At 44.5% G+C, this 25,302-nt stretch overlaps 2 protein-coding genes across 2 annotated transcripts; one reads left to right on the top strand and one right to left on the bottom strand.

Moving 5' to 3' along the window:
- Window positions 1-750: 750 nt before the first annotated feature.
- Window positions 751-5,215, top strand: GJD4 (gap junction protein delta 4; the record flags this gene model as incomplete). The annotated part of the gene is made up of 2 exons (XM_082754124.1): window positions 751-814; window positions 4,026-5,215. The coding sequence occupies 2 exons, from the start codon at window positions 751-753 to the stop codon at window positions 5,213-5,215; spliced, it is 1,254 nt and encodes a 417-aa protein (XP_082610250.1).
- Window positions 5,216-22,328: 17,113 nt separating this feature from the next.
- Window positions 22,329-25,019, bottom strand: FZD8 (frizzled class receptor 8). Its single transcript, XM_082752089.1, has one exon. The coding sequence runs from the start codon at window positions 24,999-25,001 to the stop codon at window positions 22,950-22,952; it is 2,052 nt and encodes a 683-aa protein (XP_082608215.1). The 5' UTR covers window positions 25,002-25,019; the 3' UTR covers window positions 22,329-22,949.
- Between the last annotated feature and the right edge of the window lie 283 nt (window positions 25,020-25,302).

The following is a 25,302-nucleotide window of genomic DNA, read 5'->3' as shown; positions in this document are numbered from 1 at the left end:
CATTTTTGTAAGGGCTTCCCCCGTTTCTCATCAAGCCTTCGGTGAGGCTCAGCCCACGGGCTGGCTCAGCACACAGGGGACTTTTTGGCGTGGCAGTGATTGACAAGGCCACAATGTCCTGTCAGGGAGGCTGTGTTTTAGAAATAAAATTGCTTTGAGAAATTGCAATGGGATAGCTCCCAGTGAGCTGCTGCTAAACTGGCAGTGTCTGTCAAATACAGGGATGCTTACCCTTTTGTGTCCCTTTTGTGTCCTTTTATTCATCTATGCTTCTCCTGGGGAAACAGGGAAGCTTCTGTTAATTCCTGGTCCATGCTTTTCTTCCCTCTCTCCCCTCTCCTTGTCTTTCACCACTGAAATATCTCAGCAATGCCAGGAGGCTGGTATGCCCTGGGAGGGTAAGAATAGTCTACAATGGCAGAGATCCCTCCTGTTGTTGCTTGTCTGCTTGCAGTTGGCCAGACAGAGGATCCACAAAAGAGGTAAGAGCAGAGGGATCTGAGCAGCTAGAGCAAGACAAATTTAAACCCTTAGGAAGTGTTGTTCCTATATCCAGAACTAACAGTCCTGTTCAAATCATCAACATAATCCAGCAATAGTAATGTTGTTGTGGCTGGGACTCTAGTTTTCATGTGTGACCCTTACCAAATATTTCTTTTTTCTTTCTTCCCTGTCTAGGTCTAACCTACCTGGGAAATGCCAAACCTGTAAAGATATCAGGAGCCGGCAGCGTGGTGAACCTGACTGAACATGGAGCGCTGGGACTCACTGGGATTTTTGATTGTCACTCTCAACTATAACGTGACAATTGTAGGTAAGTACTTTTAAAAGCTCTGCTCTTTGTTTTACTGCTCCTGTCCCAAAGCCACACAAATGTTCTACTGATAGTCCAATTTCATTTCTAACTATCCCTTTGTAACCTTTAAATAAGAAGTTATTATTTAGATATGCAGTTTAACAGTGGTTAGTGTATTTATTTTCTTCTTAAATAGCTTCCCGCTTCCTCTCCAATGGATATTTTCTGAACTTTATGAAGAAAATTCTGGCATAGTTTTCAAATTTGGCTGTTTGTGCCTGAGCTTTGGATCACATCTGTTATGGGCTGTTGTATGGATCATGGTGAAAACACACAGAAATAATACTTCATTTATATCACATACAGCCAACAATAGAATGTATGCGGTAGCTTCACCAATGGATCAAAATATTTAAAGAAGGAAAAAACCTCTCTTTAGCAGGAAGACATTTGTTTGTGGTTAAGTACCATTGTAATTACCACTGTTTTTTTTCTTCTTTAATTTTATAAATGAGCAAAGTACGTATGCATTTAAAACAAACAACAACAATAAAATCACAGTTTATTTTTCATCAGCAAACAGTGGTCCAAGTGTTTCTTTTTTCCTTTTCTTCTTATTTAAATAAGACACTCTTCCTCTTTCATAGGCTGCTTGGAGCAAAATGTGTACCAGAGAAAGACTTTCGAGGACCTTTCAAAGCCCCTTTGCTCTGGTCGCAGGCATGTGCTGTAGTTTGTGCTGGGCACTGCAGGGAGCACCCAGCTCAGCCGCAGGGGCTTGTTGTAGCGTGGGTAATGAGGGCTGAGTCGTTAGGGACAGTGGTGCACAGAGGGGATCTTGATAAAATGTGTGTCATACTAAACTACTTCCTAAGGAGCCATTGATTTTTTTAAGCAGCACTCCCTATTGTACATGATCTAATTAAAAATTGATGGTGAAATAGCATGTAGTATTTTAAGCTTAATTAACTAATGTGCTTCACACACTTTGAGGTCCTCACAGGGAAAATATTTTACCTAAGTATGAAGTATTGTTTTCTAAAGATGACTGATTCCGTACAGCTGGTGCTTTCTATTGACCAACACTGTCAAAAAGAGGGCAGCAGCACAGCCTGCATATCAAAACACAAGAAGCCGAAAATTCAGAAAAACCACGACTAAATTTCAGGTGATTAAAGATGAAATGGGAAGATCTCAATTTATTTAGATAATACTTTATTTTGCCAGGAGCAGCAGCTTTTCATGATGATACCTCACATAGTTTATATATCCTTACATTTTTCCAATTGAAGATTTTTCACTTCAGAGTGCAGCTTTATGATCCAGTCCCATAAGTCCATTAGCCACAGATGGATTACATGGGGCATTCAAATCGCATGCTCAATACACTAAGAGATATATGTTGCAGAAATATTTGAATGTTTAAGTACCAACTACAGAGAAATAGCTTTATGGGAAGGACAAGAATGTTTTTCAAGACAATATATAATTTTGTGGCTGTAAATAATCCTGTATTTTGTAGAAAAAATGTTTTGGGATCTGGATTTTTAAAACACCTTCAGAATATGTATTGGTTCTCTTCAACAGATTGCCTTTAAGACATTGCATGCATGTGAGATGTACAGTTACTATTAATGACTGCAGGTTTTCAGTGCATTTCTCAGTGATTAACTGCATATAGCACGCTTCTGCTTCGTCACTCAGTCTTGCCATTCATTTATCTACAGTTAAAACCACTTTCTTAACTGCTCCTTACAGTACAGAATTAATCTCATCACTCTTTGTTGTTTTATTTTGATTTTTGTCCTTTTTGTTCCTAGGTGTGTGGGTTTTTTTTCTTCTTCCTTTCTTTTTGCTTTTTGATTTTTTCTTCCCTCTCTTCCCCTTTTTCTTTTTTCTTGTTTTCCTTTTCCCCTTTTCTTACTTTCTTTATTTAAATATTTGAAACTAAAGCAGGTGATTAATAAATTAAATGAATTTTTCAAAACCACGTAAGAAAACATTGACAGGACTCAAATGGAAGCTTGAGAAATTCAAACACAAATTTTACTTCAGATGTTAAATTTTTCCATGTGTTTGTACAAAATATATTTTTAGTTTTTGACAATATTACAGTTTATTTTCAGACTTTTCTATCCTGCCCAGAAAAAAAAATCTTTTTATGAAATAGCTTTGTCAGTAATATAGCAATTTGTGTAACTTTATGAAAAAAATGTTTAGATAAAACCTTCCCCATCCAAATATCCTCCAAGAACTGTCATGAAAAATGAAGTCTCATTCAAAAGATATGATACGTAGGGTAGCAATGCCTGATATTTCACTGCTGTTGGCATGATGGAATAAGGTTAAATCTTGACCTTTCCCACTGAAGTGGATGAGACCAAGCCTTACCTAATACAACCATATGAAAGAACTGAGGAAAAGACAAATAAAAGTAATCAGTATATGGAAATGCCAGACCTGTAAGGCTTCACTCGGTGTTGGTGGTAAGACAGGAGGGAGCTGAAGGGAGAGAGGCAGCATGCCAAGGTCATGGAAGAAGGAGAGATATGATGAAAATGAGGTAACAGAAGAAGTATTAGAGAGAAATGACTGGAGTACATGTGCACACACAAATTTACACTCATACGACATTTTAAATAAATTTTCTAGTAGTACCTTAACTAGCTCATGAGTAAATATCAGTCTAGACACAGCAGAAAGATTTTGTCAGCAGTAGTAAACTTTATATATGATTTTGTAGCCAAGACAAAGAAAAAATGTTACTTCATGAAACAATCTTTTGTATTTAGAAGAGTTTCATGCTGTGTTAGCTGATCTATATTGAAATAGGACAAAATCCAGGTGCAGGAATATGAAACCAACAGTAAGTAAGAACTGTAAGAGAAATGGAATTATTCACTCTTTTTTTTTTTTTCTTTCTAATGGATTTGGATAAGTTCAGAGTGTTTTCGTTAGGCTAAGGTTTCACTTTTTCACTTGGCTTGTTTTATTGCATGTCAAACTCCTACACTCTCAAGTCTAGGTGAAAGTTATGGAATATGCTAGCTAATGCATATTCACACAAGTTTCAGTCCTAGTCAAAACAAAGCTAAGGAGGTACTTTTTCAAGAGGAAACTGGTTACAGGGGTGCTTTTTCAAATGCCTTGTATACAGAGACAGCCTCACTACATTATCTGCCTTCTCTCTTCTCTCAGTACTCTGACTCCTTCTTTTGTTGTCTTCTAGGAAAGATCTGGCTAATGTTGGTAATTCTGCTGCGAATGGCAGTGGTGGTGTTAGCAGGCTATCCACTCTACCAAGATGAGCAGGAGCGCTTCATCTGCAACACCCTGCAACCAGGATGCTCCAATGTTTGCTATGACTTGTTCTCTCCCATATCTCACTTCAGGTTCTGGCTCATTCAGACTGTGTCTATCCTGCTACCTTATGCTGCATTCAGCATTTATGTTTTGCACAAGGTAGCTACGTACATTGTAAGAATGCACTGTCTGGTGTACAGACGCAGAGGCCATAAGGATTTATCAAGTCACAAAGACGTGAAGAAACTTTGTAGAAGTGCTCTTGTCAATGGATTAGATTGTGATGCAGAGAACCTAAGTATCCTCAGTTTTTCTGGGGCATACACTGTTCATCTCTTTTTTAGGACACTAATTGAGGCTGCCTTTGCAGCTGCTCAGTATTACCTTTATGGATTTTTTGTTCCTGAGCGCTTTTCTTGCTACCATTCACCTTGTACAAGTACAGTTGATTGTTATATCTCCCGGCCCACTGAGAAGTCCATCATGATGGTTTTCATCTGGGGTGTCACCAGTCTGTCCTTTCTGCTCAGCCTTGCTGACCTTGTCTATGCCCTCCGGAGAATGACAGCAAGAAACCAAAAGAAAAAGCTGCTGGCAAACCTCCATGCAGAGGATGAGGGCATTGTAAATCTTCCCACAGTACAGCATGGCAGCCCAAAATCCCCACCTCAAAATCAAGACCGTCAAGCCTCAAATGTCAGCCAGATCAGTGATGGCTCCCACTCACTTCTCTCTGAAGAGGAAGAGGAGACTGTTCTTCATCCTGAAGGGGTCTCTCAGCAAACTGCCAGCACTAACCTTAACAGCAACAGCAAGAAGCCCTGTATATTGGGAGATCTTGATGTTAAGCAAGATAATATTGAGGAACCATTGTGTGCTGGTGACCAACAAGGAACTACATGCCATCAGCTGATACCTGGGCTCCAGCAAGGTTTCATTAACGATACTGCCCTGACTTTGAGACCTCAGATCAAGTCTAACCTTGGAGTTTCCTCCTCTGTAGTTCAGAGCAAGCTTTTAGGATACTACACTTCAGCTGAGCTAAAGGATCCTGATGCACAATCAAACTATAGTAGTACTAGTTGCTTGAGATCAAAAAAGTCAGAATGGGTATAAAATCCTGAGAGGCCACTACACAGTGAGCCTGGCAGGACACATCACTGCGTCCCTGAAGAAGTTTTGGGTAGTTTCAGCTGGATCCCTTTGCTGAAATTATGCTGCAGAGACATGCTGCTTTGCAGTGTTTGGCTAACTGAAGGAAAAGGAGAAGCAGACCTCCACTGTGGAGGAAGCAAAACGACAGATAAGAATTTGAAGGATACTACATTAATGGAACTGCTTTTTGGAAAATGTAACAGATTTATCCTTTACTGGGTGTAAGTGACTCTAAACAGCTGTGGACTGTCACTGATGTGACTGACCTGTTTTGCCGGGAGTACATGTGTACACTTGTTTGCTCTAACCTAGTTTTACTGCAAAAGATTGAACTTAAGAAAGGTGTGACTTTTAAACATAGTTGTACATTATCTACTGTTAGAAGGTTAATTTACCTCCTCATATTAAACTCTCTAAGCCCACTCTAAGAAAGGATATTCAGGCAAGAGTAGATGGTGACAAATATAAATAAATGTTTTGTAGCAAAGTGTTAATGTGTAAAGAAAGTGTGGATCTTATGGATCATTTAGAACTGAAGAGTACACCTCCACTACTTAGTGTATTGGGTATACATGGCACGATTTTGGTGGTGGGGAACTGCAGGGGTGGCCTCTGTGAGAAGAGTCCAGCAGCTGCCCCATGTTAGATAAAGGCCAGTTTCAGCCAGTTCTGAAGGGACCCGACCCTGGCCACAGCCAAGCCAGTAAGCGGTGTTGTTTGCACCTCTGTGAGAGCAGATTTAAGAAAGGGAAGAAGCTGCTGCACAACAGCAGCTGGGAGAGTGAGGAGTGAGAAGCATCCCTGCAGCCCCCAAGGTCAGTGCAGCAGGAGGGCAGGAGGTGCTCCAGGCACGCAGCAGCAGTTCCCCTGCAGCCTGTGGAGAGGCCCCTGGTGGAGCAGGCTGTCCCCCTGCAGCCCATGGGTCCCACATGGAACAGATCTCCACACTGCAGCCCGTGGAGGAGCCCCCAGTGAAGCAGGTGGATGTGGCCTGGAGGAGGCTGTGGCCCATGGAGAGCCCCTGCAGCAGCAGGCCCCAGGCCGGAGCTGCAGCCCATGGAGAGGAGCCCACGCAGGAGCAGAGGGTCTGGGGGGAGCTGCCGCCCGTGGGGGACCCATGCTGGAGCAGTTTGCTCCTGGGGGATGGACCCCATGGTACGGAGCCATGTGGGAGCAGTTCTTGAAGAGCTGCAGCCAGTGGAGAGGAGCCCCCACAGGCTCAGTTCAGAAGGACGGCACCCCATGGGAGGGACCCCATGTTGGGGCAGAGGCAGAGAGGGACCGTGAGGGAGCAGCGGTGATGAAGCATCAGGGAATGACCGCAGTCCCCATTCCCCATTTTACTGCACCACTCAAGAGGAGGAGGAAGAAGAGGGTGTATGGGAGGAAGGTGTTTTTATTTTTTATTTTAGTTTCTCGCTGTTCTAGCTTGTTAGTGATAGGTAATACATTTCATTAATCTCCCTATGCTGAATCTGTTTTGCCCATGACAATGATTGTTGAGTGATCTCCCCATTCTTACCCTTGAGCCCATTTCATCCTATTTTCTGCCCCTTTCCCTTTGAGGAGGGGGAGTGAGAGAATGGTTGTGGTGGAGCTCAGCTGCCCAGCTGGGTAAAACCACCATAGTTAGCAGTACAATCACAGTACGTTTCTCTAGCCCGGAGGTCAGCTCACACAGTCTGACCATGTCTGTGTTACTCAGCTCCATTAGCCTGCAAAACAGGGTGGCTGCACCCACACTTGCTATAGGGATTGGTGATAAGCTGAAGGATGCCCAGGAGATGATGAAGAGGTGTGGGCCGGCATGGTTTCAGGGCGTGCTCTAACAGCTTGGTGGTGCAAGGGACCGAGCTCTAGTGCCCATGTCTTGGCACTATTTACTGTGCATGAGTGCAGATGTGCTACGTCTTACATGTACGTCTGACACTATGCATGAGTGCAGATGGCACATCTACAAAGTGTTATGTATTAATCTGAAATAGTCACACTAGGCTCCCTGTTACAGTAGGGAGAATGATTCATCTGACCTGTTCAAGGCATCTCTTCAGTTAAGGTGAGTCACTTTCCAGATGTACCTATTTCAACCACAATGTGAGTATCTGAGACCTGGGCTTAGGGAAGATGATTTCTAACCCAAGAGAAGGAGAAAGCAGCCATAGCTATGCAAAAGTACTCACCTCCTTTGTTTGACAGACACTAATCATTTGAAGATGTGTCTAAATGAAGTGAATCACAGATTTTATTATTATCATGCTTTGTGCTTGCCTTCAATGTTAATTCCACTGCATTTACATAAGCGTGGTCCAGCAGTGAAGCAGAGCAGTGTGTGAGCTGAATTTTCTTATACCTACCCGTCAGTGGGGGCTGAAGGTTGCATACACCTGCAGATCATCAGTGGGAGTTGATGTGGAGGAGTGTGTGCTCAGAGGAACATACTGCTTGCAGTGCCCGTGACATGGGGCTGCTTGGGGGGTGGCATGAGCTGGTGTAGGCACAGCCTGGAGCTGGAGTAGCTCCATTTAGACCCATGCAAAGGGAAAACAGGCACCGATCCAGTCTTGTCCTTGCTCTGCTGTATAACAAGTTTCTGTAATAGCTTAATAGCTGGCTCCTTGCTGCAGCACATCAAGGGAAAACAGCTTTCACATTCTTCCTTTTCTCTCCTGTGGGTACAGACGTCTTTGGGACAGTCTGGCTCATAATGTCTGTGCATCATTTCTCATATATATGAGGTAAAGACTAGCACTTAATTATGCCTCATCTTCTGCTTCCCCTCAGAAGTTAGGAAGCAGAGGTGCTCTTTGGGCCTGGAGACAGAATTTACTTTTGTAAAGTAGTTCAGGATCCTTAGGTACACTACAGAAGTTTTTAATTGCTACCTTCTAAGTAATAGTTTTCTCTTTATTAGCTGTGTTTGTTTCTTTTATCATGTGTGCTTGCTGTATGTTTTGTCATTTCCAGGACAGAAGCAGCATTAATTATTAAATTTCTCATAGGCAGAAAACCATAAAATATTTAAATTCCTCATCCTCCAAAGCCTCCGTAATGGGGTCTATGCTGATTACACATACCATGACAAAACACTGTAACAATGAAACCTTTTATGATTCACTGCCTCTTCTCAGCTGTGAGAAGGAATGCAAGGAACAAATGTGGGTTCAGTCTGTCGTGTACATCCCTCAATGTGAAATATAAATAGGATGGGATAAATAATAAATGCACTGTGGCTGGACACAATTTGCTTATTTGTGTCTTTAGCTAGACATCTTTTAATCACTAAGGAGTCTCATTTCCAATCAAGAAGATCCTCTTTGTGTCAGAAGTGGAAAGTGAAATGAGCTTCTTCCTTACTGTGCTTGTGGTTTCTGTGTGAGACTGCGGCCTTGTTTGTGCCACTCAGCTGTAGACCTGGCTGCTCCCGTACCCTTTGGCTCATAATTCGGGGTCAGTGCAATACACAGCGTGTTTGTAAAAACTGCCTACTAAAACAGCAGGATTTGTATGATATGAGAAGGAATAGACATTTCTGGCACCAACAACCTGCTCTTCAGGGAATGTCTCTGAATCTTCTAATAACTATTTCCAAGTCCTATTTATTAAATTACAAAGACAGATTTACAAGCTGGGTTTACTAGCAAGGGAGACCAAGGGAAGATGTGCAGAAATATTTGTATTATTCTGAGCTTCCCTGGCTCAAGCAAGTTAGAAGCCATTGCTGGTAGAGGCAACCACAACGGGGGGCAGGAAACAGGACAGAAGATCTGTTCGAAAGAAGGAACTAAGAGGATCCCTCCTATTTTCTTCTTTTATTCAATATCACCAAATATTAAGGTGCTGTGAGTGTATCTGGATGTCCTAAAGAGGGAGTAAAAGAAGTAATAGATGTGGAACAAGGAAGTAACAACATTTTTTTCTATGTAAGCAAAAATGTATTTTTTTAACTTGTGAATTGATATTGTGAGTCCTTCCAGAACATTCTTTGTACTAAGAATAATGTTGCAAAAGCTCCTTGTTAAGTTTGCCAGCATGTCTTTGTATCTTTTCTTTACCCAGCCACTCCAGAAAAAAAAAAGCATTTCTGCTTGATGACACAATACTCCTAACACTGCCCTCAGGAAGCTTTATCTTGCATTCAGACAGGGCTGCCAGAACTGCAGGGCAGGTATTAGCTGCACACTGTGATGGGTTTATGGAACTACATGTAAGCTATGTGTGGTGCTCGTCAAGTCTTGTATTACCCAACAAAGGACTATAGAAAAAGGAAATAAGACTTGGAACAGGTCAGGAAATGTGTAATGAAATAGTTTCCACATGGAAATAAAATTTTCATTGGAGAATTATAAAAAATACCTAAAACCATTCTGTTCTCTTACTATCTTTGACTGTATGATAGCACTTCTCTTGTTAAATAAATATCTTGCAGAACATTAAAGACCAGCAATTTCCATCTTTTGCATACAGCAAAATCAAATATCCCTGGGAGTTTCTGCAGTATGAGCATGCGTTTCTGAGTATCACCACAATTAAAACAATGAACTAAACAACCAACAACAAACCAAAAACAAACAAAAAACACCAGTTCTATTTCTCAACATAAAATAAGATAGGCTTTTTAAAGGTTTCCATGAACAATATTTTTTCAGTGTTCACACTACAGTTGTTCACACTGTAGGTTGGATCACTTTGATTTACACTCACCGACATAGTGGAAAGCTGTAACTCTATTCTCTTGTGAAATACACTGTAGACAGGTGTCTAGGGAATGCATAATTTCCCATTGTCAGCAGTTGTTCTCCAAGAATCTCTTACTTCAGACCATGATAAGTATTAAATCTGAAATTAACAATGTAGAGATCCTTAGTGTATTCTTTCAAGTTATTAAAATTATCTGCCCTTTTGTGATACATCATTATTCCAGTGATTATCCTCCTAGAAGGGCTCATTAAAGAGGATATTAATTGCACATTATTTTATTTTAATGTCATGATTACAATGAAGAACAGATAAATTATTACTGCTTGTAATATTTTAAGATAATAAAAAAATGCATCTCCAAAATTAAGAAAGTTGAGTAGTTGAAAGGCTGCTCTTTAACTTCTGTCTTTTGTACTGCTTTTAATAGCCTGATGTTCAACTGATAGGGAAGTAATTTCACAATGTAATGCTTTTATATTGTAACTGAGTTGCTAAAATATTCTGCAAATTTGATGGTCTTTGTTCAAAGTCATAGCATGAACTGTTGGCCTGTGGTACACAGCAATGACAATTCTCAAAAATGAGTTTAGCATGACAAAAATCTGATCAAAAAGTTTGGTATCTTTACAGTTTATATTATCTGGCATCAATGTTGCAATTACCTAGCACCTACATTTCTATCACAATCTTAATCACTAGCTTTTGCCTTTCCTTCTTGTATTTCTGTTTTCTTAAATTTAGTGTTGACAAGTGGGATGTCCCAGGCCATCTCTATAGCTATGATTTAGTTATGGGAGTCCACATACAGTGCTCACTCAAAGGGCTGTTTTCTGATCCTGTGCCATGCACAACATAGACATGTTGGAAGACAGAGAGCTGTGTCTAATTCAGGTTCTACAGGTAACACGTTGAGTACTGGATTAGCTTTGAAAAGCCTTCAGTGATGGACAATTTACTGAGTGAAAATGACAGCAGATTAGAATGGGTACAGAGGATGGCCATGAAGATGATCAGAGGGCTGGAGCACCTCTGCTATGAAGACAGGCTGAGGGAGTTGGGATTGTTCAGCCTGGAGAACAGAAGGCCTCAGGGAGACCTTATGGTGGCCTTCCAGTACCTAAAGGGGGCCTACAGGAAAGCTGGGGAGGGACTCTTTGTAGTAACAGGACAAGGAATAATGGCTTTAACGTAAAAGAGGGTAGGTAGATATTAGATATTAGGAAGAAATTCTTCACTCAGAGGGTGGTGAGGCACTGGCACAGGTTGCCTAGAGAAGCTGTGGATGCCCCATGGAGGTTTTCAAAGCTAGGCTGGATGGGGCCTTGAGCAACCTGGTCTGGTGGGAGGTGTCCCTGCCTGTGGCAGGGGGGTTGGAATGGGATGATCTTTAAGGTCTGCCTCCACTTTCCAGCCCACCAGCCATGCAGTTACTGAAGAAGCAGGAACCTGGTATAAAAGAGGCCAGTCACCCAAAGAGTAGGGAAAATCTGATGATAAGCACGATCTTGAGCTACATGCAGAGCATTCCCTCTTGCTGCCATTCCCCTCTGACTTGACCCCTCTTTCCCCATGTTATGTGAGCATGCTGGGGTGAAGTGAGTGTCCCTGAGGCAATCATGAGAAGATGCACATATGCCTTATCCACCTCCTGGCTCATCCGGCCCCTTCAGCTTTGTCCCAGGCCTTTGTCATCATGTTTCAATCCATGCTAAGTCCATTTTTCAGAAGGGATTTTAGCACCTTGCTTTGCTGTGTTCTTGGCAGTAGCTCTTACACTATGTTTTCTGTCCATCCCATGCTGTCTCTTGGCACTCTTTGCATTTAACAGAGCTCAGGCTGTTATTTTTGGGAAAGAGGCTCCTATTTTATACCTCAGTACCCACTAATTGGAAGTGAATGTCACCAGGAGAGGTACTTAAACTTAGTTTGGTTCACAGCAAACTGTGAGGGAAGGTTGCTCTGCTTGTAGCTATAGGCTTCCTGGAGATCTGGGGTGACTTACGTTAGCTCAGTTGGCCAGCCTTATATCTGAGAGGAAAACCTTTGCAAAAGCTGCTTTAAACAGTCTGTACAAAATCGAGCGCAGGCCAAGAAACGTTATTATCACAAAACCCTACCAAAAACAGCCCTGCAAACATGAGAGAATTTTGAAAGCAGTTTTTCATGGGTTTTCCAATTAGAATGAGTTCACTTTGCTGTTACTTCTGTGTCAGCCATCCAAGTGCTTAGGCAGGCAGCTGTCAATCTTGCTTTGGAGACCGATCTTAAAGAACAAAGGGGGCTTTGTCCTTCTTTTACAGATTTATGTGTTATTAAGGTCCAAACACATGGTGGTGTTAGTCTGTAGAGGTCTACAGCTGGGAAGACTTTTCATTACTTTGACTATTTTTCATTAAAAAAAAATAAATAAAAAATCTGTGGCTCGCTGTCAGGTGCCAAGTTCCCTTAAACCCTTGTGCACACCCGGAGACAGACCGCCATCTGTCAGACACCTACTGATGGCCACGAGGAACAGGGAACATGTGGGTGTTTTCTGGGAACTGAGTGCTTCCTCCTGGCTCCCAGTGTTGTGTGAGTAAGGACACGATGCCCACGGATCTGGCGGGCACCCAAGTCTGGTCCCCGGCCCAGGCTGCTCCTGCCTCGCTTTCCTTCTCCCCTGTGCCATAAGATGTTGGTGAGCAGGGGTTAAGCTCAAGCAGGACTTTTAGGGGAGAGGGCTGCATCCAAAATAAGTGCGAGGACAGTTCACAGGCAATACTTAAAAATGCTACACTTGGGTAAGGGGCCTCCATTCCTCACAGCTCCATTCCTCATAGCTGTTTGCTCTTCATCAATACTTAGCTAGCTCAGTGAATAAAGATCATGAGTGTTTCAGGGAACATTAGGCTGAATCACGTTAATATTTTATTTGAACATATTTGCTGCTCTCTAGAGGAACTGATGGAACTTGCATGGTTTAAAGTTACACTGTGAAGCACATTAAGCCAACCTACAGTCGTCAGGATAAATGAAGGAAACTGAAGAAAAGAAGCAAGCCAAAGTAAACAGTAGCCTCCCTAAAAATATTGCCAGGAAATGAAGCAGCATCAAAACAACATTTAAACTATAAAATAAAAAACAGAGAAGTGAATATACTGCAAGGAGATAGAAAAAAGTATATGGATACCAATGCAGATAAGGGAGCTGCCAAAATAGGTGATACTAAAAGAACACATTTTAAATAAATTATGATTATACCAAATTAATTATGATTTTCAATCAAAAGCCCCATCAAGAATAACCCTCCCAAATCCTTGGCAGACAACGTGCAGGGTCAAAGAGGGACAAAGCTGCCAGACCACTGGCTGAGAAAATACTTCTCTACTGAACAATCAAAACTAGAGATTGTATCAGCTTGTACAAAGACATAATAGAGCCCAGAAAGAAAAGTGTAAAACTTGAGGAAACAGCAATTAAAAGATATACCACTGAGAAAATAATGAAATCTTGCAACAGAGCTGTGACTGATGAAAAGAATCATCAGACTGTCTCAGTGGGGCTCAGCTGAAGATGAAGTCACCTATATTTCATGGCCTACCCCTGAGGTAGGTGTCCAACTCCCACTGGTCTCAGAGGTCCGGTCAAATCCCTCCCTGGACTGTCATTCAGCCAACAACCAGCTCCAATCAGTTGCCCACAAGAAGGTATCCTACCTTATTGGAGTTACTATAGGGTAACTGGGGTTTTCAGACATGAAATAAAATTATGGGAGACCCTTGATGTTTTGGAGAGGCAGATAGATGGTGTACAGGAGTCTCCAGGACTCAAATACCACTGGGTGCTTCTGTTGGGCAACTGGGTTAAGACCCACAAGTTTACTTTAGAGGGAGCTAACTCACTTTCCAGGAACCACCAGCTATGTTACTGACACTATTAACTGCAACAGGAGCTTAGGTAATAGCTTACATTTAAAAACAACAACAACAAAAATGTTTAGATATCTACCTGCATTTAGGTATACTAGTCTAGAGCTGAACCTCCAGCCTTCGCCAAGCATGGTGCTAGAAGGGAAAAAAAAAATAAAGAAAAAATGAAAAGATGAAAATATCAGGAAATGTTTGAGCGATGATCACAGCTGGAGAAATGTTACTGAAGAGAATGCTACCTTTCTTCAAATGGGATATTGTTTTTGCTCAGCCAAAGAGACAAAGAAAGCAAACTCAGGAGAATAGCATTGCTTTGAGCTGAAATATCATTTGTCAAACATTTTCATAGCAGATTTTTTTAGGAAAAGAACAGAAAAACAAAAACATAGTGGTCATATGTTTCATAGATTTCAAAAGGACATATTGAAAATCTCCTCTGCAACACTCTGAAATCTTACAAAATGCCAGAACAAAATTGACACGAAGTCTAACTTTGACAAGTACAGTCAACATTGACACAGATTGGCAGACTGAGTTCTTGTAATTTTTGTGTGTATTATTGCTAATAACTTACTTGAGAGAAACCATAGTTGCATAAAAAGAAGTGCTGTAGCTCTACAGGAGTATGCTAGGAGTATACTAATTACACAGCTCAACTAACGCTTAAATAAAAACTAAAATATTGTCCAGTGTTGACAGAAAGATATTACCAGGAAAACAGCACATCAGGACCTGCCACCTCAGTCACTGCATCAAAAGACAAGACATTTAGAGGTAGACACAATGCATTATAGGAGGCATTAAATTAAAATTTGTTCTGACTAGTGTTTGTGACCACTGACTGGAAATGATAAACAGCAGGAGTGTCTTAAAAGCAATTTATCTTACCTTTCTCAAAGACAGAATATATCACAACGCAAAATAACATATCCTTTTCCAATAGACTGCCATTACCTATATAATACCTTATATCTAAAATCTTCCATAATTTAGTTGGGATAAAACCCATACAAGACCTACAAAAGTTGCTCAGTAAATGTTAATCACTTCCGTTTTCCACAGATTTTTCACTATTGGCTTTTGAAACTTACAGGAAATTCTACCCTGAATTATTCTTCATTAAATTATTTTTATGACATGAATGCATAAATAAATAAATATGTAGTTCTCATTTATCCTGTTTTCCCAAAAGGAATTGCATTTGAAAGCACTGTGTAAATTTATGAGTTAAACCCTAGCTCAAAAAAGTTCAGGAAAACATTTAGGCGTACATTCGTTTTAAGCATCTTATAAAATCTTGCTGAAATCAATAGGACTTTGGCATGCACTTAAATAGTCCTTACCACCCTACATGCTTATGATCCACTTCTATTCAAGAAAGCAATCAAGCACAAGTTTCTGAATCGGGATCTAAAGGTATTCTGTGAAAACCATTTCCATTCCAAGCTCTACTAATAAATTAGTTTTTTTGTGATTTTCCTTTTTTTTTTTTTTTTTTTTTTTCATTAAGAATGTATAACGTGAATGTGCTTTGCTTCATTTTAAGCTGCAAAGGCCCATTTTATATACTGCTTGTTAAATCAGATTCTAATGATTCTTTCCTTCATGCAAATCTTTCCTCTCATTCATGGATTGTATTTAAATTCTGCTCAGCTTGCATTCATGATGCCTTGTCAGTGATTTGCATTGCTCTGATGCGTTTGCCCTGGTTGCACCCCTCACTCACTTTGGCTTGAGAACATAGAAGCCATAAATAACTCTTTAGCTGCTAAAAACAACACACACAATTCTTGTACACTAATGAGCTAGAGGATGGCAGCAATGAAGCTCCTTGTGGGTCTCTGTGGTTTCCTGATCAGACTGTTCCTAATGCCCTGCTCTATACCCTGGAAAACTGTGGTTTTCCTAATTGCTACAGCCAAAATACCGCTTAACTGGAGTTTAGTTATATATATATATATATATATATATATATATATATATATAATTTCAACTTAAAAAATCACAACTGCAAATGTGTGTTGTGGCCAGCAGGTCTGGGGAAAGAAAGCAGAGCTGCTCACGGTGCAGCGGCTGCCCTGCCTGCTCTGCGGTGTGGTGAGGCTGTAGCTCCAGATGGCAGCAATGTACAGGAGCACGGGACGTACCAGAACTGCAGGGCCCATAGCTAGATGGCAAATGCTCCCTCCCCTTCCAAAAAGCCAGATTTAATTTTATTGCCACCCTACATTTGGTCAGAAAGCCAAAGAAAGCATTTTGCTTCATAAGCCAGATTGCTACGTTTTCTGATTTACATTGAATGAGACCATTTAGGTGACAACCGCTGAGAAATGATGAGGGTGTCCTGTTTGACATACCTTTTGAATCACACCAGTTCCCAGCCTGAAAATGGTCATTTCTAATTTCAGAAGGTATGAAAAGCAGACACTGGTCATTTTAAAGGTTCATCTTGTGGACAACTTCAAGCAGAAAAAATAATTGAGACTAATGCTTTGTGAAGAACGCTAGGTATATTCTAGCAATGACAAATCTTTAGTGGAAAGAACATCTAGCTAATATATTTAAAGCATGTATGAAAGCATCTAGTATGTCACATATAATGCAAAAATGTTTGGAAAAGAACCATTTTTCTGCAACACAGTAAAAGAAAAACAGAGAGCATCCAAATGAAATATTCAAAGTTTCTCCTTTATAGTATATTGGGTTTGACTAGTGAGTAGCCCACATCTTTCTGGCTAAATTTCACTTTTTCTTGGAAGCAATGCTTTACCATAGGACACCATAGCTCTGGCTTCTTGCTGGCTGCCATGGCAGTCGCTGCTGGGGTCACAGCAACACGTATTGGAGCCGGGTGAGCATGCAGGGGGCTTGGCAGACCCGAGCCAGACTGGGGGCCCTGCAGCAAGCAGCTCCTGGGGTGTGCTGCCCCCGTAACACACATGGGGCAGGGGAGAAGCACTGGAATTGTTGAAGGTTTGGGCTTTGTGAGAGGAGAAGTTGGGAGAAGGCTGCAAACAGTGCTAGGTGCCTATGGGACCAGGGAACAGAGGAAGGGACAATGTGGTGGAGTGGGTGAAGGTGACAAGGTGATGGGGATGGGGAATGGCACACCAGGAACCAGTGGGCAGGGCTCAGGGACTGGTGCTGTGTGAGGCACATGGGGATGGATAGGCTCCTCTCGCTGGAGACCTGGGTTTCCACCGGAGCTTCCCCAGCTGCGGGGGGAAGCTTTGTTCCGCCGACAGGACCAGATCTGAGACCTTCCCGGCCCAAAGGGCAGCACAGCAGGCCGGCAGGCAGAAAGCCGACGTTCCCCTCGTCGCCCAGCCGAGGGCGCTGCCGGCCGGCGAGCAGCCCCATGGAGGTGGCCCTGCACCCGGCCGGCCCGGGGAGGCCGCAGCGGGCCCGGCCCCAGCGGTCAGTCAGTCAGTCAGTCAGTCAGTCTGTCAGTCGGTCAGTCAGTCTTTCAGTCAGTCGGTCGGTCAGTCAGTTTGCCAGGAGCGCTGGGCGAGGCGGTGCCCAGCTCTGCTCCACGGCTGCCTGCAAGACTGGGGAGGACGAGTCATTTGTCTGCACACTTAAAGGCGATTTAACATCAGCCTACACCTCACATAGAGCGGTGGATGAGCCTAACTCGAGGGCTGTGTGCCCTACTGCTTCCTTTCTCTGAGATCCCACCATTCTGTTTGTGCCTTCATGCCTCTCGCTCAGTGCCCACAGCCTGAGAGGGGATGGCTTTGCCCAGGAGCTGCCATCGTCCTGGTGCTGCCTGGGACCTTGCACACACCACGTACGCGGGGCCATGGCCTCTCTGTGGTGAGGGCACGCGTGTGAGGATGTGCCTGTGCAATGCAGCGTGACTGGGCACAGGGAGTCAGGAAATCCAGGTTCTTCTAGGCTTGGCACATACGCTTCGTTAGCCTGCGATTTTCTCCCAAGAAGAAATTTGGCTATTAATTCACCAGAGATCATGGATAAGAGAGTTGTAGGAGTGAAAAAGTATTATCTCAGCCTTCAAAATGCTTCGTTCAGCATGTGACCTTAGGTGCTAGTTTCTGAAGTGATTTGACTATCCTTAGTCACCATAGATTATGGTTCCACATTTTAATACCAGACACTACTTATTTCCATTCCACCACAGCATTTACAATTTATGATCCTTTCTGCTGAACTAGTGAAATTCATATACCTGATTACAGTAATGATGGGCATTTATAAAAGGCTAAATAAATAGGGTTGTCTGAGCATTTCTAATTGAGTTCTCTTATAGGTAGCCTACAAAGTCATGACCACATGCAGGGATTCTGCCTAGTTTAATATTTCTTCTTTGCACCACCACCTGCACAGCACTTTCCTTATTCTTCTAAGGCTCACCCTGTTGTTTTCAGGGTGACCTTTGCGATCCAGCCTCTTTAATTCTGGGAAGAGGTCTGCTGTCTTTTTCAATACCATCCAATTTTGGTATGCAGGGCAAAAAGAGGAGGAACATGGCCAGGATGGGAAACTGAGAGATTGTTCCTTACTTGCTAGCCTGCTGGGCCAGAAGCTGGGCAAACCATGGTGGATGGAAGAAGCATGTACCTAGAGAAACACAGGCCACATGGCTCTGGAAATGGGGGACAGGAGCCGGGCATGCTGCAGGCAGGTTGTAACAGACACTTTGGAAACTGGCTGTGATTCTAAAAGCTGGTTTGACTGGGTGACACTGAGCTTTCCTCCATCGTGACCTAGACTGTAGGTGAGCTTTCACTCCAAGAGCATCTTTCTTTTGTCTTTTTTGAGTGTCCATTATTGCCATTTCACTTTTTCCCCACATTTGGTGGCCTATGTATCCCATATAAAATTTTATGCCTTTGTTGGTTAAGAGAGTTAACACTGTAGATTCATATTTGTACTGAATGCAGTGCTTTGAAATAACTTTATTATGCTTATATGTATATTATAAGCATATAGCACTATCCCCAGTGTGTACCCATAGTGGCCACCCCACCTTCAGATTTCATACCTACACATGTGAGACTTTACAGGACTAGTCAAACACCTTTGAAGAACTCTCTATGATACTTTGATTTTTAAATATGGTGTAAGAAAGAAGGAAAAAAAGATTCTTTGTGTACCAGTCTTAGCCTTCATAGACCTTTTATTACAGGAACTATAAAAAGTTTCCAAGAATGCTTGGCCACTTTCACATTATTCCAATGTATAAGAATTTCCCAATTCCTCCCTGTCTAAAGTCCCTTCTCTTCCATGCTAACTGCTTATTGAAGCTTCAGGAAAGCTTCCTCAGCACAGAGAAAGCTTTGGAGCAGGTTGCAGGACACTTACACGCAGCTCTGGGGGAATAAGCACTAGGGCCCAGGGGAGGTGTCCCTCCCAAATGCTCTGCAGCACACCTGGGCTGCTCTGCCTCTTTTTAAAATGCCCACAGGCAGCTGGCCTAGCTCCTTTGGAGGCTGCAGGATTATTCAGTCATTACAGCAGGAGGAGGCTAATCCATGGGATTTCCTTTTGAAGCAGGAACACGTAAAGCAGGAAAGGGTCCTGGAAAGAAAAGGAGCACTCAAAAGGTATGCTGCTTAATAGAGAAGAAAAAAAAAAAATCCCCAAACATGTTTCTCTGCTAGCTTAGTCACTCTCCTGAATAAAGCAGTTAAACCTTTCTGTGAGCTGCAGGAGGCTCTTAGTTGCCTTCTACGCAGCTTTCCAAATGTTGCTGTGCAAGTTGTGCTGTGGAGCCACATCGGTGATAATCAGGCTTCCCCTCGGCTCTCAGGAGCTGGCGTGGGTGCTGCCTCTGCCCAGGGGTGAGCCTGTGCCTGGGATGCCTAGGGCAGTCCTGCTATGCAGGCAAGTGCTTGGGTCACTGGTCTGTTGGGGCTATTTTTAGTGGTTCTCTAGCAGCTTTAGGGAGAAGGCAGTCTATCATCAGACCTTGAAAATTAACATGTAACTCCTACCATCTCATCACGTTTTTGGAGATCTTCATAGGGAAATTATCTTTAACATCTGATAAGAAGTTATCATAATAATGGGAAGTTCAGTGTAGCTGTGGATTTTTGTTTTCTTGTATACCTAAATGCCTTGCTGTTAGGTGTTTTTGTTTATTTGTTTCTCCCCAGACATAGATTTTTATGTTGATTCATAAAAATCTGTAATAGTAAATTAGCTTCTCTAGCACCCTTTCCACATGTTGGCATTTTAGTGAGTTGAATATTATCTAATCTTTGTTTAACTTTTGCATTATTGCTCAGTCAATTCCAAATGCCAAAGCAGGCATCTTGCTAACCTGACTAATTTTGGGACTGCTTTCCTGGCTATGGCCACCTACCTGCAGCACCTCTTAGCTGATCCCAGGGTAAGCTGAGCCACAAAGCTACTTCCTATTTTTATTTATTTATTTATTTATTTATTTATTTATTTTTACTAGAAGTGCTTTCATCTCAGCCCCAGCAACCTGCAAGAGACTCATCTAAACAAATTCCCACCAAATGCTTTTGGCTTCCCCAGCTCCCCTTCCTTGCTAGAATACACTGGAGGAGAAGGAACACATTTTATCTGCTGGGTGATCCTGCTTCTGTATGTAGTGCTTCCCTAGGAGGAAGAAAAACTCTACCTTAGCCCCACCATCATCAGGGAAAAATACTGCAGTAATCTAAATGTTGAGAAACTATCCTTAAAAAAAAGGTTTCCAGCAATACACTGCAACTCACCTAAAGGAAAACACCAGGGTAGAAGAGGCCTGTTCTGTTTGTTGCACACGTCAATATTCTGGTTGGTTGGTATATAAACATGCAGCAAACACAAATCCCAGTGGAACATCCTTTAGATTTGAGAAGTTAAAATTATTTTTCCCTCCTTGGAGCCGGAGATGGGCATTTTCAATTCTTCCTTTTCACGATCCTGGTAACTTTGTAGAAGTGGAGGACTCTATTAAGTGTTGGGAACTTTGAAAGGGACACCAATAATCAAGTCAGTGCTCAATGGAACAAGGTTTTTCCCACAAATAATGATTGATATCTGTGTCATTAGTAGGGTAGCTGCCCATCTCTTATCATGATTGACAGGTTAATAAGGGACCTGGGGCTATCTTTTCACTGCTAACATACAACCTAACCAATTGCTTTTAAATTATTGCTAATTTGACTGAATATAAGCAGAAGGCATAAAAATATCTGGAATAAATGTCTAAAGCAGTTTTTACTATTAGTAATCTGACTGATCCTATTTTAGCAAAGAGATTAGAATTTACTTAACAGATTTTTTTAAAAGACACTCAGTTTTTTAAAGAAAAATCTTGCAGTTGTTCTTTGGTTCAATTAGGAGCAAAAGAGAAGGGAGTTTTGTAATGCAATTGTCCTGTAAAGGAAAATGTTTTAAATTGGGGAGATTATGTGAGCAGACCACCTGTAGGGCATTCATAGCTCTTTTCTATAATGCTCCAAGCCATGCCTTGCTGCCTGCAGTCTGGCTAACAATACAGGGAAAAGCTGTTTAAAAGGCTGTTCTCCCTTTTCCCTCTGGTGTTCACTAACTGTTACAAGTCTTCCTCTTAAAATAAAAAAAAAAAAAAGTCCCACGTCCCTTTAATTGAAGAACTTTAAGGCTCCATGGTGGCCAATTGGTCTGCAACAAGAGGAACCAGGCAGCAGGGAAAGAAACTTCAGACTATACATCACGTTTGGTGAAGAGAAAAGATCAAAGTTTTCCCAAACTCAAAAGAAACCAAGTTCCCTACAGATTAACCCTATTCATTTAGCTCCTCTTAAAGGAATGATGTTCTGAGCCACTGGGCAGACAGGTAAAAAGTTCAACAATTGCCAAAGCATTCTTCTGTTAATTCAACAGCCTTCTGCTCAAATAAATTAGCTTAGTCCTGACAGAAGAACAATGCCTTTTCTCTTGAAAAAGGACCATATTTGATATACAAAAGTTAAGTATGAAAGGTTAAGATGTTAGTTTAATCTGTTAAGGAGAGATTGATCTAACAAATCTCAAGTCACTGTTCCACTGTAGTATGGGATGTATGAAGCTAAAACATTAACCTTGTACACTTCAGTATGTGTCCCTGGAAAGGCAGGTGCTTACCAAAGCACAGACAACAGATAGGAGAGGTGCATGTTTCACACTCCTAAAATAACACCCAGTTTGAAAGGCTACTTAACAAGCCATGTGGGAAGACTCTTTCAGACAGGTTTAGTTTAAAGCCACTGTCATTGCTCAAGGCGCCCCCAGTTTTGGGTTTTAGCACACACTTTTTAAGAATGACTTGTTGAATTACTTGTTTTCCTCAAGTCTGGTTATCTCACTACTTTACCATAGCTGGCTGCCTATTACGTAGCACTGGCTAGAACACGAGCGTAGCTCATCCTTGGGACCTTCCACCCATGAGAATGCCCTGCTGACACAGAGCAGCTGGAATAACCAGGGCAGGAGTAGGGGAAAAGCTTGAAAAAGTCATTTATCAAAAGTCATTTTATTGACAAAATAGAATACTCATATTTGCTCTTACAGGGGTAGCCTCTAAACATTTTTACAAAAAAATTTACAGACTGTATAGCTTTGGATATATACATATTTTACACATCTGTACAAGGTAACAAATAATTATATAAATACATCCTTTAATGTAGGAAACCCGTATTTATCTGGGGTGTATAATTAAGACATGTTTTGATTCAGTCTGTATTATAAGGCATTTGCCTGGTCATCAATATCCCAAGAAACCTGCAGTCCCAGCAGACTCCCACCTCAGGATGGGGGGAAGGAAGAGCCTCCCTCCCCTGAGCTGCTATTAGTCCAGAGTGAATCAGAAGCTGCTTTGCCTTGCCCTCTGCAAGACACGGGTGAGCCCCTACCCTCCTCTGCCAGCAAAATAATAAGCTGGCTCCTTGAAGTACATGCTCCCTGCATATGAATGGAGGGGAAGGAGGAGGGGGCTGGAGCCCGGGGCCTCTGCCAGCTGCATTGTTCTATACAAGCTGTGGCTAATAAGGACCATTAGGGGTTCATTAATGGCACCAAACAGTGAGGGGGCATTTCAGGCAGGCCAGTGTCCCTCATTCCCTAACCTTTGGCTTCTTTCCCCCTCCTCACACTTGAGACAGGGGCATCTGCTTGGGGTAGGAGACAGAGCTGGCGGTGCCTGATCTCCACGTCAGGCCAGTGCTGACATCGCTGTAGAGGGAGCCACCACCGCCGGCCCCAAGTCCTCCTGCTGCAGCAATTGCAGCCTGCCCGCCTGCCCCTGCCCCTGTGCCCCCAGCCACAGCAGCACCTTTGCTGGCCCAGCAGCAGCGGGTGCAGAGAGCCCTCCAGGACTCAAGGGTCTTGCCAGACCAGACCCAGACACCAGAGGTGATGCCCACCACCAGGCACATGAAGTACTTGAGCATGAAGACCGCATAGTCGGGGCGGCGGGCCTGGTCAGGCTGCTGGTCACGCAGGCAGGGGCAGTTGTGCGTGGCCTCCCATCGGGGCCGGTTGTGCTGCTCATAGAAGAGGCAGGCGACCACGCTGGCTGCTGGCACCGTGTAGAGCACAGTGAAGAGGCCCAGGCGTATCATCAGCTTCTCCAGCTTGTGGGTCTTGGTGGGGCCGCCCTGCTGCTTGATGACGCTCCGGATGCGGAAGAGCGAGACGAAGCCAGCGAGCAGGAACATGGAGCCAATGGCCAAGTAGATGAGCAGCGGTGCCAGCACGAAGCCCCGCAAGTTCTCCAAGCTCTGGTTGCCCACGTAGCAGATGCCAGCCACGGGGTCCCCGTCCACAGAGCTGAGCGCCAGCACAGCAATGGACTTGACGCTGGGGAGCAGCCAGGCGGCCAGGTGGAAGTACTGCGCGTAGCCAGCGATGGCTTCGTTGCCCCACTTCATGCCAGCAGCGAGGAACCAGGTGAGGGAGAGGATGACCCACCAGATGGAGCTGGCCATGCCGAAGAAGTAGACGAGCAGGAAGACCACAGTACACAGTGCTGGGCCGGTGCTCTCATACCGCACGTGCTCAGCCACTGCCAGCTCAGGCTGCAGCTCGGCCGCACCGCCTGCTGCCCCGCGTCCCCCTGCTGCTGCCCCTGCTGCAGCTGCGCCACCTCCAGCCCCCGCCGCCCCAGCACCCGCACCACCGGCCCCCGCACCACCGCTGCACGCCACCTTCTCATGGCCAGCCACCAGGCGCACCAGGTAGCCGAGGGAGACGAAGAGATAGCAAGCAGCCAGGAAGATGATGGGCCGCTCGGGGTACTTGAAGCGCTCCATGTCGATGAGGAAGGTGGAGACGGTGGCGAAGGTGGAGAGGAAGCAGAGCACGGACCAGAGGCCGATCCAGAAGGCGGTGAAGGCGCGCTCGTCGGGGCTGAAGTAGGGGTTGTGGCAGGGCAGGGCACAGTTGGCGATCTGCCCCGTCTTCACTCGGTTGTAGAGCGGGTGGCGCTCGCTGGACACTGACACCATGGGTGCCCTGCACTGGCAGCCCGGCTCGCAGGGCGGCGGTGGCCGTGGCTTGCGCGGGGCCTCAGCCGGGGGCACAGCGGCTGCGGGGGGCGCCTTGGCAGGGCTGCCCGGCTTGGAGCCACGGTGCGGGGGCTTGGCAGGGGGTGGTGCGGCCGTGGTGAGGTCCGTGCGGTTGTAGTCCATGCAGAGCGTGTCGGGGCTGCCCTGCTCGGGGAGGCGGTCGCAGCGCATCCTGTCGGGCCAGGCGAAGCCGTACTGGCGCATGAGCGGGGCGCAGCCGGCCTTGGCCCGCTCGCAGACGCTGCGGCAGGGCGGCAGCGGCTTCTTGTAGTCCTCCAGGCAGATGGGGGTGTACATGCTGCAGAGGAAGAAGCGCAGGTCGCTGGAGCACTGGATCTCCACCAGCGGCCAGAACTGGTGCACCTCCAGCCCGGCCTCGTCCTGCGTGTCGTGGTTGAACTGGTTGGGCATGTAGGTGTAGTTGTAGCCGATGCCTTTGCAGAGGGGCACGGTGATCTCCTGGCACGACAGCTCCTTGGCCGAGGAAGAGGAGGACGAGGAGGAGGAGGAAGAAGAGGAGGACGACGACGACGAGGCGGCGGCGGCAGCCGAGGCGGCGGCGCAGCCTGGGCGCTGCAGCAGGGCCAGCGCGGCGAGCAGCGAGGTGATTTCCAACAGGTAACTCCACTCCATGCTCGGCGCCCGGCGGCCCCGGCAGCCCGCCCCGCCGCCCCCGCTCAGCAGCCCCGGCCCCGGCTACCCCGTGCCGGCCGCAGGTGAGAGGGGGCTCGCGGCCCCGCCGCTCGGGACGGACGGACGGGCGGGCGGACAGACGGACGCTGTGCCGGTGATGATGAGGACGTGGAGGGGGTGGTGGTGGTGGTGGGGGGGGCTCCGCTCAGGGCAGCCCCCTCAGCCGCCGCCGCATCTCTCTCTCTCTCTCTCTCGCTGTCCCCGCTTCCTTCGCTGCTCCAGGGAGGGAGAAGCGGCGGCG

The sequence above is a fragment of the Aythya marila genome, assembly GCF_965140915.1.
Source record: "Aythya marila genome assembly, chromosome: 2".
Lineage (NCBI taxonomy): Eukaryota > Metazoa > Chordata > Aves > Anseriformes > Anatidae > Aythya > Aythya marila.
This window is presented reverse-complemented; position numbering and strand designations above follow the sequence as displayed.

What these genes read in the sequence shown, in the direction of transcription:
- FZD8 (XM_082752089.1), bottom strand. Translation starts at nt 25,001, where the DNA reads ATGGAGTGGAGTTACCTGTTGGAAATCACCTCGCTGCTCGCCGCGCTG.